This window comes from Castor canadensis, chromosome 5 (genome assembly GCF_047511655.1).
Source record: "Castor canadensis chromosome 5, mCasCan1.hap1v2, whole genome shotgun sequence".
Taxonomy (NCBI): domain Eukaryota; kingdom Metazoa; phylum Chordata; class Mammalia; order Rodentia; family Castoridae; genus Castor; species Castor canadensis.
This window is the reverse complement of record NC_133390.1, coordinates 28,309,347-28,329,353: the sequence shown is the minus strand read 5'-3', so window position 1 is coordinate 28,329,353 and position 20,007 is coordinate 28,309,347. Positions and strand designations below refer to the sequence as shown.

General features: G+C 34.3%; 1 protein-coding gene across 5 annotated transcripts in view; it reads right to left on the bottom strand.

Moving 5' to 3' along the window:
• Nucleotides 1-20,007, bottom strand: part of Nrip1 (nuclear receptor interacting protein 1) — a 102,006-nt gene that overhangs the window by 19,100 nt on the left and 62,899 nt on the right. For 3 of the 5 annotated variants that reach the window (XM_020186772.2, XM_074072882.1, XM_020186773.2), the window contains one exon: nt 1,365-8,617. The exons of 1 other annotated variant lie outside the window; for it this stretch is intronic. In XM_020186772.2, the coding sequence (XP_020042361.2) occupies nt 4,800-8,273 (3,474 nt within the window). In that variant the 5' untranslated portion in view covers nt 8,274-8,617 and the 3' untranslated portion in view covers nt 1,365-4,799. Of the gene's footprint in view, nt 1-1,364; nt 8,618-12,037; nt 12,057-20,007 lie in introns of those variants that run through there. One more of the 5 variants, XM_074072883.1, reaches the window with a different exon arrangement.

Here is a 20,007-nt window from a genome sequence, read left to right as displayed (position 1 = left end):
ATTTCTCAAAGTTTGGAGGACATACCAATTAAGTTTGATAAAAGCAAAAGGAAAACAGAAGCTTAACTGGATCTTTTGTGTCAATAAAACACCTGCAAAAGGACTACTTGCAATGGTTCAAAATTCTAATCTGAACTATGACATTATACTGTTCTAGTTACTCATATAAAGGTTTATATTATTTGTAGACACTTGTAAAAGGAATCAAAAGTATGGTGGAACTTATAGGATTTTAAGTTCATTTGCAATTATTCTGCTATCAACTAAAGAGTACATTAACTTTGGTGTTTAGAGGCAAGATGGTATCTTGAAAATGGTGTAAATGTTCCTGTACCAACCATTTAGAGAACAGGAGTAATTTAATGGTCAATGATGCCAATAGTTACCAACTGTGAAAAAACAAGATAGCTTTAGATTCTTTGTTGACAAATTTTATGGAATAAACAAAAAAATGGTAGGCCTAAAAATGAACATTCAAAAATGTTCTGTAACCTAACAGGTCACAGTTTAGTGATTCCAGTGGTAGAAAATTTTAAAATAAGTGTCTATATTTTTACATTCACATGCTTAAAATAAAATCTTGCATAATGTAATTATAATCTGATTTTAGACTCTCCCTATTAAAGTCATTAGCACTACTTTGTCAGAAGTTACTAACTAGTAGTTTTCTTCTTAAAAACCCCCTCACGCAATTTGTTACTACATAAACAAATAAAACATGACTGTGCACTTCTTATTCTGATGCAGGCATTTTTACATGTGGTAAGGTGCAATTTTTCAACATGTTAATAATATAGAACAGCAGGCTGTGTTTCCATTATTTGAGCACTGTTATCATTATTATTTTCTCTGGTTCTAGGAATAGTACCTAGGATCTTTCTCATGCTTGGCAAGGGTTCTACCACTCAGCTACATCCTAACCTACTTGAACAATTTTTAGAAATTTATAAACATGTTGGATTATAATAGACCTATTTAGTTCCAGCAAATGAACCTCATCTTTGGAAAAATGCTTTTCCTAAATAATCACTAAGGTACTTACAATTTTTACAAATTCTTTTCTTTTAAAAATTTCTTTTTAAAAAAAATTCTTTTTAAAAACTCTCCATCATTTACACACTGACTAATGGAAGAGAGACCACAGGCTGCGTCGTTTTGAACAATGCTTTAATTATCCTATTTATAAATGCACTAACTTGCTGGCCAGCTTCTTTTTCCCTTTACTTTTCCTAGACAGGCAAAACGTGCTTGATGACCTATTTTCATGACCTGAGACTCATACACTTAAAAACAATCTAAAAACCAGAGAAAGCCCACAGAAAAAAAACCAAAACCAAAAAACAGTCGTTTAAAACTAGAGGCAATGCATTTTTTTCTCATTTATTCAAATTCACTGCAGGAAGTAAACACTAAAAGATTAAAAAACAAAACAAAAAATTCACACTGAGTATGTACAGTTTCATGACATCACATGAAGAAATTAAATTTCTAATAAAAATGAGAAATCATATTACTGAGCAGATCACATCATAATTGGCTGAGCAAACCCCAGAATTGTTACCATGAATGGTAATGCACCTGCATTCCAGTAATAGCAAATGCTGGAACGCCTAGTATAATAGTTTCCAACAGGATTTAAAAATTCATGAAAGTAGTTGTGTGAATTCTTCATGTTGAAAAGTGGTTGAGTTGATATAAAAAAAATTAAGACCCTTAGATTCAATGCACATTCTTTCACAAAGCTTAAGCCACAGAAGCCATACCCAGAAATGAAATACTGTCATGTTGGGATGAATGTCTGATCAGATTTGTTAAGACATTTTGCCAAATGCACGATGCACAGGGTCCCCCATGCACTTTTCATGCAGCAGGTAATCACAATTTAAATAAAAGGTTTATTCTATACATTTGTCCAGACTTGCAACTGTATACACACATGCACAATTGTTAAACCTGTCTGATTATATTTACACTTATACATGGAATATACAGGAACCAAAGAGATTAAAAGGCTTTTCTGTTGCATTAGAACAATACAAAATATGTATTTTTCATTAAGGAAATCACTATTTACATCACCTTTAAAAACCAATTTTAACATCTTCATGTAACAAGTCAATATATATATATATACATATTATATATATATATATAAAATATATACTCTCACCAGTTTACTCTCTGTAAGATGTAGCAGAGAATAAACAGGTAATGCTACCTTACTGATGTCAATGAGAGCTGTAGTACCCTTTCACAAATGACTTTATTAGGAAGAAGTTGCCTTGATATCTAAAATAGTCCTTGAAAATGTGTTCATGTGCATAATTGTATCTACACAAAGTGAATTTGTGGATGTATTTTCTTTTTTTTCACTGCTCCTCTCTAAAATCACTCTGAACTCAAATTGGGGACATTACCCAGTAAATCAGAACAGCATTCTTTGTAGTGATATTTATTTCTGTAGTACATATTCTCATTCCTTTATTAGCAACAAAAATGAACAACCAAAACAAATAAACAACAAAAAAGCAATGATGGCTCTTGTTCTTTTCCCTGACCTAACCGTCACTTCCTTGTAAAAAGGCCTCCTTCCCCCTAACCGAGGAGGAATGCCAACATTTTCTGACATACTTCTAGTAATCTAGACCTTTCACAATGACCAAGAAAAATGACTTGCTTAAAAGCTTATTTATATAGTGTAGACATTAAGATCATCGCAGGATGGACATGGAGTAGAATATATTCACTGGCCTGTGGAATTTTCATGTCAAAATAAGCATGCGTCTCTAGCTCTCCATGATGTAGAATACACACCCTATTCAGTTTAATATAACCAGGAACTAGTTAGAAATTATTTTGAGAAAAAAATAACCATTTAGGGTTTTAGATCATATTAGGAAATATTTCCTTTAATAATTTTCATATAAAAATCTTAGAAACAAGTAGAACAACTTCAAATCAATTTCTTCATTAATTAATAGTTGATTATACAATTTTTGATAGGTCAGTTGCTAACTTGGTTCACAACTGAAAGTAAAGATATTATCTGGTGAATTATGGATTGTAAAATGTGAACTTAAATGTAAAAATAGTCTTGTTTCAGGATTGAAACCCCATGTGGCTCAATAATATATTAAGTTCTCCTAAAACAGTATCAATGTTTACTTTTATTCATTATTTAGAAAGCATAGATCTAATGGAGTGACTGATACATTCTATCATGGATATGTGCCCTTTGTTCTTTTTTTTTAAAGTCAATCTGAGTTTAGTGCCTTTCTTGGGTTTGAATTAAATGTTTTCATTTTTATCAGCATTGTTCTTAGGACAATGGTTTTAATAGAAGATAAGGATGTGTTCAGAAGTTTCCAAACCATCCTGGAGTCACCTGAGTTTGGTAAGTGGCCCTGTTATTCCATCCCTAAGGCTAATTAAGTAGATGTTATTCACTAGAACACATAAGTAATCACAGATTTTCCTGAGATGTTGAGCCAGATATGAAAATTGTCCCCTCCACCCAATTTTTTTTGTCATAAAAAGTATTCTGAACCCGATTTCCAAAGACACAACGGCAATATAGGAACCATAATATTGCAAATTTTGAGTTATGTGTGACTGTACTGGGAAAAATATAGACATCAAATAGTTTCTTTACAACCCCATGTTCTGAGAAAAGTCATAAGCAATGGTTTTCAAACATCAGTGTGCAGAAGAAACACCTAGGGAGCGTGTTAAGATGCAGATGGAAGATTCCCAGGTTCATTTGGCAGAGATCCTTGTTCTGTAGATCTGAGAGGCTGCCTATGAATCTGCATTTTAAAGCAAGTGCTCCAGACAGTTCTAATGCAGGTTATCTGAGTCCGGCTTTAAGAAATTCTGGTCATAAGACTCACAGGTACCACACAAATGGTGAGAATTAACTTTTACAAGAGATGGTGAAAATTGTCCAAAGAAAAGCCATTTTTGCTTTTGTTAAAAAAAATTTCATAAAGTCAACTATTCAGGAAACCACCTGAAGACAAATATGAACCTTCTAATTCTGTAAAAGGAGGAGTATTAATTTAGTAAAGTAGTTAAAATACAAAAATGGAAATCTGCCTTTTTTTTTTTTTAAGGATCTATCAAACTTCCTTCTATTATAATCAATTTTTACTAAATAGTACAAGGTTTAAAGAAATATATATTGAAAAGGTCTGGGGTGGGGTACACACATTGGGAACCATAAAACCCCTTCCAAGAGTTAAAAATAAGTATGTTTTTTTAATTTTTGTTAGCAAAAGTGAAAAATGTATGCAATTTTTTTCTAATTTATTTTTGAATTGAAAATGAGATGTGAATCAGCACAAGGTTTTGTTTTTAATTAGGTAATTATCCTTTAAAGAGTTAACAGTTTGGACTTTAAAAACATATGTTATGTAGGCTGACTTCTGAGGTGCAAATTAAAGTACTCTAATAAAGGCAGCACAATGCATCGATCCACTACTGATGGAGTTTTTACATTTTAATTTATGCCTCTTATTTATGATTATAAAAGAATTTCATTCATAGATTACTCACAGTTGTTACCTGATGCATACAGAAATGATAAACAACCAATTGCTAGTTCAATAGTTTCCTCATGACATCTAATGTTAAGCAAAAATTAGTATGCATATTTAAACATCACCAGTAACCAATACTTTGCAAAATGAAAAAAAGTTTCAAATATATCATGCTTTTCTCAAGTCATGCTCTTATTTATACAGATCTCAAGTTCATACTAATTAGTTTTAAAAAGATCCAGGCTGGATGGCAGGTACATTTTATTCTGATTCTTTTTTTATTGTTAGCACGTTTCCCAGAAGTCCATAAACTTCTCCATTTGCGCTGTGTGGGCGAGAAGCGTTATTTCCCATATGGCTATTGTAAGGGCTTCTTAAGTTAAAGAAAGAAGCTTTAGTTTCTGCAGCAGGAAGTAACTCTTCCTTGATTGTAACCTGTGAGACACTTTCAGCAGATGAAGGCTCCCTCCAGATGTCCTTGTCTTGTGTTTCTCGACTGGTAACAGAGTTGCCTCCTTTCTGGAGCATGTAATACAGTATTGGGTTAGTTTTGGTCAGTCTTGGAGAGTCTTTTTCATATTCGCTCTTATCCATATCTGTGATAACCCACTTAATGGGTCCCTTCTCACTGGGTATGGAACACCCATTCAAAAGCCCAGGTTCTGGTCTAGACCCCGCACAGCCCAAATGCTCAGGGAAAGGAGGGCTCACAGGTGTTTTTACCACACCTGCATATGAAAATGTCCTATTATCCATGCAATTGCTGGGCTGAGTGGAGCTGTACATCAGTCCATTTAAAGAAGAAATGCTGAATTCAGGTTTGCTATTTGTCACATTATCTTTGTGTCCTTTCTTTTTACTGTCCATAACAGTGTTACCCCCATGTGGGGACAAATCTCGCACACAGTTTTCTGAAAGAAGCAGCTGTTTCAGAACATTGAAGCTTTTGCTCTCTCTGGCCCAACTCCTATGTTCACTTTCACTGGCTGAACCATGATCAGCAGGATATTTAAATTCGAGATCATTTCTGCTAAGTTTTAGCTCTTCCTGGTTGAGCAAGGACCCATAAAGTACTTGTGGAGCACTGTGATTATTTGCAACATCGGCGATGTTTTTCATTTTTTTAAAAGGATTTTCGAAAGGCTGAGTATAAAGCTTCCTTTTCTTAGGGACCACGCAAAGATTCTTTGACTCTGGAGGTGTCAGTTCACTAACTCTGTGACTCTTGTCTGGATCCTCTGCCAGGTAACTTTCTTGATTCTGTCTCAGCAACCGGCTTAACAGACCATTCTTTGAGAAAGAAAAATCCTGAGGTGAAACAGGCTCTGACTTGAAGTCCTCGGACACTGGTAAGGCAGCTGTGCTTCTCTGCATGGTGGGAGCCATACCTAAGAAAGGTGCACTCTTAGCATCATGGCTCAAGTGCAAATTTGTGTTATGAATACGTAAGTCATCACAAGGCTCAGATTTTATTTTCACCATCAATATTTGCTCACTTAAAGCTCTCTCTGTATGTTCCTGAGTACTTTCTTCTCTTACCGGAATTTTCTCTTTCTTTTCACTCTTCCCTTTGTTGGAATTTCCCAGGAGCAATTGGAGGACAGTACGTCTTTCTAGCAGATTTTCTATTTCAGAGCCAGAAAGTCCTGGTTCAGAACCTGCTGAGTGACTACTGAACGCCTTATTTTCTTCAACTGCATTGGTTTTACTTGAAAGCACAGGGCTATTTAATTTATCAATCACACCTACTGGTTTATCTGTATTTATACTTAACAGCTGTTTGCTGGGTCTCTGCTCTTCCACTGGCATGGAAGACTGCATTCCACATTGCGCCAAATTTTGTAATAGTTTACTGGCACTAAAAGTTGCAGAATTTTGTGCACCTTCATTTTGGGCTGGTTTCTCTCCTTGAGACTCTTTGCTTTTTGTAATGTCCATCAAGTGGTTAGAGGCGGTATTTGTTAGCTTTTCAGACTGAGTGCTGCAGGCATATGGTGGGGAACTCCATTTGATGACCAGAGAGTGTTGAGAAAGATTGATGGGTGACTCTGCTTTGGTCGATGTATGTAATGGTGGAGTGCTCACTGGTGTAGTCCTGTTTGTACTGGGGCTTTCTATCACAGAAGTCCTTGTATAGTTTTGTGTATTAAACTTTGTCACATCATTGTGTACTCCCTGAGGGCTGGTGTTTTTTTCTACATTTTCTTCATTCTTATGGCCAAGTAGTAATTGAAGAAGTGTTACCTTCTGGTGTGAATTTAGCTTAGAATTCTTTGAGGTATCTTGATCTTCTTTAATATCCACATCTGGGACTTTGGGGTCCCAAGTGTTTAGCAAGGACTGGGTTAAGTTATCAAGAGAAACAGGTTGGTCAGATTCTGTTTTTTCCATTCGGTGTTTACAAGACAAATCTATGGGAACACAGTTAGAATAAGAACTTTCATCACCACTGCTGTCATCTGTGAAGCTAGGGTTGTTATCTGAATACTCATCAACAGTTGTCGGTGTACTACTGTCTTCAAACATGCTTCCTCTCTCATTTTGATTGTGTCCATTCATTGGCTTAGGTAGGGTCTGACTTTTAAGAAGATGTAAAAGCAAACTATTATTAGCAGCTTGTTTTATATTGTTTCTTTCTAGTGAGTTCTTATAGCCTGAATTTTTGGGGGAAGAAGGAACAATTCCCATTGGGTTTTGAAATGGTGTAGCATTACTTTTGCTACCCATTAGTTTGCTTGATGATGTTCTTGCCTGACCATTAAGATGGCCTGGCATTCCTTTTGAGAGCTGGAAACTGCCAAGATCTTTCTGGCCATTTTCTTGTAATCTGGCCATTGCAGCAAGTCTTTCACTTGCTGCTTGGTTTGCATTCTGTGTTTTTAAAGCATGTTCCCGAGAATACTGCTGTAGATGGGCTTCACTGGAAAGGAGCAATGCTAACTGGCTACAAGCAACACTAGGTTTAGGTGAGGTGGCAGGACTAGCTCTTTTTTCCACCATGCTTGCTACAGCCTGTAATCTTGCAGCACACGACAAGGGTTCACTCATGACCTTTGTTCCACTTTGTCCAGCATGATGAGGCGACTCTACAAACCTATCTCCAATGAGGTTTTTAGTTACATCAGGAAGACTGGTATCAGGCTTTTGATCTTTAGCTTTACTTTTCTTCAACAAAGTTTTTAAGTGACTTGAGGCAACACCATAGCACCTTAAATCCTTCTCTACTTTTAAAGAATCATGACTGAGGGCATATCCTTGCTCCTTGAGGCTCTGCCTAATTTGTTGTGACAAAGCAACAGTCTGCAGTCTAGAGCTGAAGGACTGAAGCAAAGAGGCCAATAATGTGCTATCTTGTTTGCCTTTGGGAACACTGTCAACCATGCCAGCTAGCAAAGCTTCCTTCTTTACATTTAAATTTACGATGGAATCAGACAACCTTTTCCGCTTTGCTGCATTCCAGTCCTCAGAAGACTGCAACAGTCTGGCCTTTTTGAGATGCAACATGCCAGATCCCTGGTATGTATGTGCATTGAGAACTGGACCATTACTTTGACAGGTGGGAAACGCACTGCCAGAAATGTTAAAGTTCTGATCTTCTTCATCGTGCCCAGCAGACTTTTTGTCAATGGCAGTACCTGATCCCCCTGCTGCCTGATGCATTAGTAATCCTTCTAGGTAAGTTAAAACAATAGAATCCTGATGCACATCAGAGCCAAGCTCTTCTCCATGAGTCATGTTCAATAGAAGTGTTCACAAGGGCTTGGCTTCTATTCACTTTAAAAGAATGGTGGTCTGCCGGTGAGTGATATGTAACTTTAAAAAGTGTCATTCATCACCTTCCATAGCAATTAGATAGAGCTGTACTCTTACATTCTGATCAGGATTTCTTCTGGCAACAAGAAGATAACGGGGAGGCAAACTCCAGGGCAGTCGGACTACAGAGCTGATCAACTTCTAAGTAAGAAGCACAGAATTCCTTAACAAACAGGTATGTTGTAGCAAGCAGGTATAATTCTTAGTGAATATATTGCTTGTCTTTCTTCATCTTTTGTTCTTCAACAAATGCAAATATCAGTATTCTAAAACAAACAAATAAAAATAGTTAAGGAGGTGCAGAACTGAGGTTACGCTAAAATACTTGTAAGTAAAAGAAGATAGTTTATACACAAACATTATACATATATATATAAATCACTTCTTTAGTAATTTATTTTATTGTCATTCCTATTAAATTAAAGAAATCCATAATTCAATGATCAAATGATTTATAGAGAAAGTACTGTTGTATAATTATCGTCCAAACCACCAAGTTTCTGAATTTTCATCAGCATCTTTCTACAAAATAATATGAATGTTAAGTTTCCTTCATAGCTTTCTAGCTCTGTAAGGGAGCTTCAATAAGCTTCCTAACATTATTGGGCACTTAAGAAGAAAGAAAAGTAAATGTGCTGAAAAAGAAAAAGAAAAGCATTATGGATGAGGGGATAAGGCCAACAGAACATACCCACTTCTGATGCTATCTCCTAAACACCAACTACTTAGTAAGTAACTTTTTAATTTATCATCCAAGAAATGGAAGCACTAAGAAGTCTATTTTGTGGGCCTATGCAAAGTGTGATGGTCTCAGTCATGTTCATAAACATTAAAATATAGTAAGCTTATATACCTATTGTTTTTACCATGACTTACTAAAGATAAAACAGAATGATTCTTTAGATGCTCATTGAGGCTATCAAGGTTTAATGTGTCTGTTTTTAAGTCCTTATTCCCAGGCTCTGTGCAGAACTTTTAATGTGACGTCCACTCATAGCAGACAGAGAAGCCAGGGCATGTCTACATATGTGAAGGACAATAAGAAAAGTCTTTTATTAGCCAGAATTTCACAATTTTGCACTGCATTTGTTATCTAAGAACATACCACATAATTTCCTATCTGCAACATATACATGTGTGTGTATCTATCTATTTATACACACATACACACACATGCGTATGTGAAGAAGCAAGAAGTCATTACATTTCTGAAAACCTGTTAGATTGGTTTTTGTCAAATTTGACTTTTAGAATTGAAGCCAAAGTGAATTCCATGAGTTTTGTTATTCAAGATAGCAGAATATATTGTTCAGGTTATCGGACATCTTCAATTTTATCAACAACTGCCCTAGTCTCCACAGAACTGAAATAGTTAATTTTAACTTTAAAAATACTCTGTTGCTTTCTGAGTGAAAACGTTCAAATGAAAGTTAAAACTTTAGGGAAAAATTATCTCATTGTATCAAATTTTGGTCTTTATAGATTGAAAGAATAAAAAATTACAGCCCAAGGGAGAAATAAAGAGAAGAGGCAGCAAGAATAAAATAAGCTTTAGGTATGTAAGGAATAGGTTGAGAAGGGACCGTCTAGAGAAATCCAGTATTTTGAAACAGTCTCCAAGCTTTGCAATGGTGTGCCTAAATAAGATGAATAACTTAAGGACTTCTGCTCTAAGAATGAAATGGTAACTATGTTAGATCTTACATCTTCCACCAAATATTCTTTCTTCTGTTTTCCTTTACTAACAAAACACCCACTTGTATTCAGGGAGTGGGGTAATTAAATAGGTAAGTGAACAGACTACATTTTTCTCATTGGTATGTATCTTAAAATTGAGGCCAAGCACAGGATTCATGACTATAATCCCAATTCCTTGGGAGGTGGAGATCAGGAGGATTATGTTTCAAGGCCAGACCAGGCAAAACATTAGGGAGACTTCATCTCAAGTGGGTGGTGGTGGGGTGGGGTGGGAGGTGGTTCACTTCTGTAATCCCAGCTATGTGGAAGGCATAAGTAGGATTGAAGTCCAGGCCAAAAAGTATGAGACCTAATATGAAAAGTAACTAAAAGAAAAAAAAAGGATGGGGGGGGTGTACCTGCCTAACAAGTAGAAGGTTCTGAGTTCAAACTCTAGTACTGCAAAAAAAGAAGAAAAGAAAAAAAAAAAAAAAGACAAACAACAATCACCCAAAGCAAAACAAACTGCACTGAAACAGAAGAATGAAATAAGGCTACGGGAGTATCTTTGGGTTCATATTATGCATAATATTCACATTCATAGTGTTCATAATATAAGTTGCAAAGTGTTATTCATTGTTTAAAAAAGAATATATATATTTCTCCTAGTTTTTAAAAGGAATTATCATTGTTCTTTGTAAAGGGGCACCAATGCTGTGCTTTACCATTGATTCACCTATTTCACCATTTGTTTCCTATCTTAAAAAAACATGAATGACAGATTAATAATAATCATTCCTCTTTTTTGGTAGCGCTGAGATCTGAACTCAGGTCCTCATGCTTCCTAGGCAGGCACTGTACCACTTGAGCCCTACCCCCATCCAATAATCATTTCTTATTTAAAAAAAAAACACACTCAGATTTTAACTTAACTTCAGGAACACAATATGACATATAAAAACTATTTCATTAAGCTGCTTTGGTCTGAGGCCTATGCTATTTATACTGTGATACACTCAGTGTATAACTGAATGCTATAGTATAAGAAGAAAGGCATTTTTCATATTCAAACATACACCTGAATATACAATGGAACTTTACTCAGCCACAAAGAATGAAATTTTGTTGTTTGCAGGTAAATGGATGGAACTGGAGAACATCATCTTAAGTGAAGTTAGCCAGGTTCAGAAGGCCAAAAGCCACATGTTCTCTCGCATATGTGGAATACAGACCTAATACAAATACAGCAGTATTATGAAAATCAGGTCATGCTGAGGGGAGGTCACAAACATGAGAGGAAGAGTAAAAGAAGGAAGTTAAGAAGGTGAGTATGGTTGATGTACTCTCTATCCAAGAATCAATACAGAATTTTTAAACCTATTGAAATTACCATAAGGAGAGGACTAAGATAGAAAGAAGAAGAAAAATAGAAGAGATGGACCAATTTGGGTTATTTTATATATATATATACACATATGGAAATGCCACAAGGAAACTCCCTGTATAGCTACCTTAAAAAACAAAAATATTGTTTTTTTTTCTTTTACAGAATCAGAGACCAGGAGGGCAGAACGGGTCCTATCTGGAGGGTTGGTACCAGTGGAAGGAAGGAGGATGTAGGGAAAGCGTACAGAAAATATGGGTAAATATATACCTCAAATAATTACAATCACAAATTTGAAACTATACACTGCAACTTCATCAGGGTAAATAAAAGGAATGATAAGAAAAAGGCCATTCTAAATATTCAATTTATTCTTTTCATGTAAGTCAATAGAAGAAAAGTCATATAAAGGACTAGGGAAGGTGAACCCATATGCCTAAGTTTCTAGAATATTCTAAATATAAATTCTATTCTCCCTACCCATGCTATTTCTTTATGTGATCTTGCGATATTAGTAAGTGGAAATAAATTTAAATAGTAAATGTGACTTAAAATCTTTCAAGATTGGTTTAAGATTTTTAAATGAAAATTAGAAAAGAAAATTTAATTTAGAAAGTGTAGTTACCATAATATGCATAAGTATAACCACGTGTATACACAAAAGTATCACAGCTTCCTCTAGAAAAGTGGACAAAAAACAAATTCAGAATAGATCCATGAAGGGAATATAAATGATTGCTTGTAAAAATTATAAGTCAAGTTAGTTAATTTTCATTGATTTCATTGAAAAGAAATCCTATAAAAAGCAGCAACTACATGAACCAGTGAAGGAACATGAGCTTGTTGTGGGAACTAGTTTTTTCAGTAAGATGAATCTGCAAATCAAAAGTTGCAATTACCTGGAGAGACTGCTTCAGGTGAGATTCAGCAGTGTTACATATCACCATCCGATCAGAAAATGATATGCCTGCAAAGCAGGGATTCTGAGATTTCTTGAGGCCTGAATTCAGTTCAACTCTACAATTGAAGGGTTGGTCTTTAACCTTTTTTTTTCAATCCCTAAACAACTAAAGAGGGACAAATCTTGTCTTTTCACTTCTACAGTATACAATTTAACTGAGAAATTTAGAAAAAAAAAAGAAAAAGACATAATACTTGGATATAATATAGCTTATCAAAAGGACCTATGAGGGAATATTTTCTAAAAATACTATAATCAACTGGCTTTTCCATTTTCCTAAGTTCAACAACTTAGAGCTTCTGTATTTATTTGAAGATAGTCAATATGTTTCTTATAGCCTCAGGAATAGACTTTACTTGACACTTTAAGTGGTTTCTGAGTCAAGGGAACAAAAGTATTGAAGTGACAGGAAAAAAAGAATGGGAGGGAAGAGAGAAGGGAAGGATTGAGAGAGACAAGAGAGAACAAAAATACTAAGAAAAATGATGCCTCATAAGTTCTACAACTCATGAGTTTTTAAGAAGATAAAATTTTACTTAGAAACTAAAACATTTTATTATTAGCCTATCTTTAATATTAGGTTGGTAGATATGAGAGGTAAAGTAAAGAAAGGTATATTTAATGATCAGTAAAAATGCATACACATGATGAAGAAATAAGACGAATCTGGTAATAAAAGTGAATAATAAATGTCATAATAAAACTGAATGACATTTGTTTCAATTAGGTTCTTATTTTAATAGGGTAGTTCCATAAGATTTATACAAAAATGATTAATTTCAATGAATTATTTAGTTTAAAATTTTATATATCAAGAAATGACTAAATTCAAGAATTATCATCTTAAATCAATTTTAGTAAACTTACTTGAACCTGCAATATAGCAATAAAAATAAATATAAGAAAAAAATCATTACCATTTATCATTCATATCCAAACACATTTTAATAATGTTTAAGCCAATTATGAATGATACCCAGAATAAGAATAAAAGGATAAGTAAGATAAGTTTATTAGGATTTTTAATGAGAATTCCTCATTTTTCTGGTCTGAAAGTACTATGTACCTGAAATGGGCAAGGTGCTTTTGTCATCTGTCAAGTGTGGATCTGGAAATTCCTTGTAAAAACTGACTCTAGATCCCAAATATATGCTTAAAACATATGCCTAAATCCATAGGTTCTAGGATTTGGGACTCTACTTTTTGTATTTATAAAATTAAAAATGAGTAACTTTGAAAAAAAAAGAAACTTCAATAGCTGATTATTCTGAAGAGAAGGCAGAAATCTTCATTCCACAATTGCCAAACATTTTCCATTTCTATATTTATAACAGCAACTACAGCGGCCAATAATATGGGTCACTTTGTTTTCATAACTCTTTTCTTCCAGTCTCTCTTACCATACATCTGTCTTTGGTATTTGTCCACTTAATGTACATGTTTTAATACATTTAGGTGTTCAACATCATAAAAGATGAAGCAATACTCTCACACACTCTGAATAAAAAAAAAGAGCAGTAGAGTTTTTGGCCTCAAAGTACTACATAGAAAAAGGCGAAAGATTTACATGACCTGAAGATAAACCAGAGTATATTGTACAAACTGTTGTAAATGTTACAATGTATCCCCAGCACAACAATAATAAAAACAACGCTGCAGAGAACACACTGGAATTAACAGGCATAGGCAGTGACTTTCTAAATAGAACTCAAATTGCTCAGCAACTAAGAGAAAGGGTCGGCAAATGGTACTACATGAAACTAAAAAGCTTCTACACAACAAAAGAAATGTTCATCAAATTGAAGAGGTTGCCCTCAGAATGGGAGAAAATCTGTGCCAGTTACACATCTGATAAGGGATTAATAACTAGAATATACAGGGAGCTAAAAAAAAGTAACCACCCCCCCAGGTTAATGACCAAATGAGGAAATGGGCAAATTAACTGAACAGTTTTTTCAAAGGATGAAGTCCAAATGGACCAAAAAACACATGAAGAAGTGCTCAACATCCCTGGCCACAAAGGAAATGCAAATCAAAACCATGTTAAGATTCTACATCATTCCTGTTAGAATGACTACCAACAAGGACACAAACAGCAACAAATGTTGGAGAAGATGTAGGGAAAAAGGAACCCTCAGACACTGCTGGTGAGAATGTAAATTAGTACAACAACCATGGAAAACAGTATGGAGGCTCCTTAAAAAACTAAAAACAGAACTGTGATCCACCAATTCCAATCCTAGGGATATACCCAAAGGAATGTAAGTTAGGTTACAATAAAGGCACCTGCACACCCATATTTACTGCAGCACTATTCACACTAGCTAAACAGCCAAGATGCCTCACTACTGATGAATATATTAAGAAAATGTGTTATTTATATACAATGGAAATTTTACCAGCCACAAAGAAGAATGAAATTTTGTCATTTGCAGGTAAATGGATGGAACTGGAGATCATCATTTTAAGTGAAGTTAGCCAAGTTCAGAAGGCCAAAAGCCACATGTTCTCTCTCATATGTGGAATATAGACCTAATACAAATATAGCAGTATTATGAAAATCAGGTCATGCTGAGGGGAGGACACAAAGAGGGAAGGTAAAAGAAGGAAGTTAAGAGACCATGGTTGATGTGCTTTTTATATAAGAATGAATACAGAATTTTTAAGCCTGTTGAAATCACCATAAAAAGGGGACTAAGGTAGAAAGAAGAAAAATAGAGGAGATAACCAATTTGGGCTATCATACATCTATACATAGAAATGTCACAAGGAAACTCCCTGTATAGGTATCTTAGAAAACAAAAATGTCATTCTTTTCTTTCTTTTACAAAATCAGAGACCAGGAGGCAGAACAGGTCCTGTCTGGAGGGTTGGTACCAGTGGAGAGAAGGAGAGGAGGATGTGGGGAAAGGATGTAGGAGGGGGAACATGGTACAAATACTGTGTACACATGTATGTAAATGGAAAAATGAGATCTGTTGAAACTATTCCAGGAATGGTGGGGCTTGGGGTAAAGAATGATGGATGGGGTGAATTCAATATGATGTTTGATATATTCTAAAAGCTTTTGTAAATGCTACAGTGTGCCCCTAGCACACCAAAATAAATAAATAAATAAATAAATAAATAAATAAATAAATAAATAAAATGAAGCTCACTGAGGGAAAAAAATGCTGTATAGTAAAAACAGAATCATGAAGTCTTTTGTCTGAGAAACTGATGAAAATACTACGTTTCTTTTAGTACTTCAAATTATATTATTCACCCATTGACTCTTAAGTTTGAGCAAATCCTAGCTGTTGTCATTTAAGGCAAGAGTCAGAGATGCTATTTATACAAATTGATGGCACCATCACCATCATGGCTACAGTGCTACATAAGTCTCTACATTCATCTTCTGACTCAGCTCTTGAAAGACTATTAAACATAGTATCCCCAGATTTTTTTCTTTTACAATCTTAAAAGAAGATGCAGCATAATGAGATATGTGATAAAGAAACTGAAGATGGCACAATAGGATTTATTACACTATTGTGACTTTCTTCTAGGCAACTCAATTTTCCTTTTGTCATATTATTTTACCCTTTTTAGCAGTTAGGAATAAATTATGAATCAATTCTTGTGATAGTTACTTTTGACTTCAACTTAAAGTACTTGAGAAGCACCTAAACTAGTTAAGCACACCTGTGGGTGGGGATGTGAGGGAGTTCCAGAGAGGATTAACTAAGGGGTGGAATAAAACAGGAAAAGAAAAAAGCCAGAGTGCAGACATTCCCTTGAACTCTGTGTCTCTGCTTCTTGGCTGCCATGTCACGAGGTGCTTTTCTCTACACCACACCCTTCCTGACACCTCTGAAACAGTGAGGCAAAAAAAATCATGCCTCTCATAAGCTGTTTGGCTCAGATATTTTGTGATGAAGACAAGAAGTCTAACATAATTCCCAAGTCAGTGTAATGGCAAAATGCTTAAAGATAGAAGAAAAATAAGATCTCTAAAATTCCATAATGTATCTTCAATTTATAAAAAGGTTCCAATGGACACATGGTAAGAGCATGACACAATACTTTATTCTTCTATTAAAAACACATTCACTATAGCTATAAAAAGAATAAAAGTCATTTAATATGAACCTTCCTACTAGTTAGGAGTACTTTTTCAAAAAATTTTTAAAAACTAAAACTGGATCCAAAGAACCAAAGGATAATGTACTTCATGATAATTTACTACAATTCATGTTCAACTACTTAACAATGCTAAAATTATAAACTGATTTATGCATTTAAAACTGTTTGTAAAAGTAAAAGTCTTCTAAATTTTATAAAACTGAGATTTATATTTATAAGAATGTAGTATAAAAGAACAGTTATGTTGAAACAAAATTATTAAAAATAATCAAATTAAATCGAGAAAGAATTCCGCTGAATATTTACCTATGTACATATTGGGAAAGATCCAAGTTCAACATACAGACTAATTTAATGAAATATATAGCAAAATGCTTGAGTGATAAGAGTATAATTTTAAAAGAGGTGTACTTTCTTTTTTAAAAAATTATCTAAAAAGAAAGAAATTAGGTTGAAGTTTTTTTTTCCTTATCAATAAAAGGTAGCTGTAAATAATTTTCATATCAGCAGTTAATAAGTGAATACTACATTGATTTTTTTGAAGTGGTTAAACTATTCCATGGCAACTATTTCAGGGAAACTGCTGAACTTTTATATACTTTCAGTCAGTAAAACACTAGCAATAAAATTTTACTTACATAAGTGAAGGATGCAGCTAATAGAATTCTTACATGTGGAAATACTTTTGGTTGAGAATAAAGAATAACAAAGGTCTTTCTTCAGCATCTTTTAGATTCTGTGTCTTATTTGCAATGAAATGCTCAATTAAAAATATTTAAATAACTAAACATCTATGAAGTCACATGGTATTCAACTTAAAATATGTCAAAGAAGTATCTCATGACATCCAACTATTTCTATGAAATCTTTCCTCAATTTCTTCTGCATTATCAAAGTAATAACTATTTGAGTAAAGGAATTTCTGCAATGAAGCCATAATTAGCATTCAGATCTTTGGTTCCAGTTCCCAAAAATGCAGAGGTAATTGAAAGGTTACTTAATTGTGTGCCATTTATTAGTAACTCTTATTGGACATTATCTACTGTAAAGTTCAGGGTGGGCTACTTCAGGTGCTTTTTCTTTTTTTTTTTTTAATAATGGATAAGAAAGACAGTAAGATGTTTCATTAAATATTAGAAGAAAAAAATCTAAATACTAAGAAGGCTACAAAGTCTTACTCATTGAACATTTTATTCAAACAACACAGAGCTAGGTGAATCATTTTGATACTCTCGGTGTTTTCTAATGTGGAGCCATGAAGGAAAGTTTTAATAGTTGAACAGAAAACAAAACTCAAGAACAACTTAACAGTAGGATGTAGCACAAAGCATTTTATCCAAATGGATGAAACAGCTTTCCAAACCAAGAGCCAATGAAAAAATAAATTACCTAAAACCCTTAATTAAAACATTTAATTTCGTAAAACAAGAAAAGAAACATTTTAGATAAGTGCTCTAAAGCTTTATTAAAAAGTAATGCCTATAGTCTTCTCCTATTTTAAATTAAAAGTTAGAAAGCTACTGGAAAATAAAAAATAATACATGAAACGTTCAAGTGTTGCTATTCCATAGCAGGGAATAATAACAGAATAGTAAAATAATTAACCCTGAGATTTCAGTCATTAAAATATATTTCTAATTACTTGCAAAGTGAATTAAAATTAGCATGTATCTTTTAGAATTTTCTTTGTAGTAATATCTTTATCAGAAAATAGATATATGGTTATAAAGTTTAAAGGGCACCCTCCCTCCCCAAAATGAACTTACTTAAAAACCTTCTGCTCAACTGAGAGTCTCACCATTTGAAATTAGTCCTTAAGAGTTTCCTGTCCTCTCACATGGGTCCTCATTTTAGATGTGAATATGTTTGAGAGGTAACATGGAAGGAGCCGACTAACACTAGCAAGTAAGAATAGCTGCCCAGAGTGCTCTCCATTGCAACCTGAAGGACTTAACATATTTTTGCCCAAGGCAAAATTTGCTCCTGACTTCTAGGCCCATCAGCTTTAACTTGCTTGTCAGCTGCTACCACGAGAGTAAACGAGTGTCACTCATACTTCCTACTGAAAAAGTCTCACTGGGAGATACTACTGCTTGACTAACTCAAGTGTTCAACAAAATGATTTAAGTATATGTGGACCTCTACAACTCTAAAATTTTGTTTCTGTGATTTCAAGTAATTTGTCCAATTGAAGTTGATAAAAATGACAAACATTTTAACCATAAAGATGATAGCCCATCACAGAGTTATAGAAATAGCCCTGGCCAATATATTTTATGGTCTTAGTGAACTTTAGGGGAAGGAAGTGTTTCTGAAATAGGCATACACCTTATCCACCCAATCTCCAGAAAGCACCACTATTTTTTTCAGTAGGGTCACAAAAGTTCAAGCACATTTTTATTTAAAAGCTAAGTATGAATTTACACTCAAACTGGAACTTTTGCTCATCTCAAAATGGCTATAAATTAAATGAAAGATGAATAATATTTAGGACCCTTGGGGAACACAGACGAATGTAAGAGAAAGATGAAGTAATTGTACTAGTGACAGAAGCAAATACCCTTAACAATTAATGCAACAAAATAATAAAGGACTTATTTGTCCTGAATTACCCTCCAAAGGCTGATGTATATGAACAAGATGCAATAGACCCACCACTCATTTTACTGTTTCTCTAGTTTAATCTAAAAATAAAATCAAAATTAAGTTGAAAAAGCTAGGGATTTCAAGTTAAAACTCAACAAAGGAGCTAGAGAAAGAGCTAAAAGCTGCTGTTTCAAAATGCAATATATGCTTTTATGCTGTGCTGTATTGTTTTGAAAGCAGAAAGTAGAATACTGTTAAAAAAATTAATTATACCAGGTGCTGGTGGTGGCAAACACCGATAATCCTAGCTACTCAGGAGGCAGAGATCAGGAAGATCTAGCTTTGAAGCCAGCCCAGGTAAATAGTTCACAAAAAACTCATCACAAAAAAGGGCTGGCAGAGTGGCTCAAGCAGTAAGAGTGCCTGCCTAGCAAGCATAAGGCTCTGAATTCAAACCCCGATGCCACACACAAAAATTACAACCATTTTTTAAATTCAGGAAAAGAACTAATTATTATATGGTAGAAGGTACATACAATATTTATCATTAGTATTAGTGCAGATTCTATTTTTTTATTTATTAATATTTAATTTTCTTTTCTATTTATTTAAGTTAGTTAGTTAGTTACCTGAGACGGGGTATCTCTATGTAGTCTAAGCTGGCCTTGAACTCAAGATCCTCCTGCCTCAGTCTACTGAGTGCTGGGATTTCTGGTCTATGCTACCACACCTGGTTTGTTTTCTACTTTTCTTTAAAAAAAAAAAAAGAAAAAAGAAAAGAAAGCTTCCCTGAAGGACATAAAATAACCATTAATAATTTGTTTTACATGTTAGTGTGAAAAAAGAAGTGTAAATCTAAAGCTAACAGAGGGGCTAGTTCTCCTGACCTTGCCCCACAGCTGGCTCTTCAAAGTAACGAATGT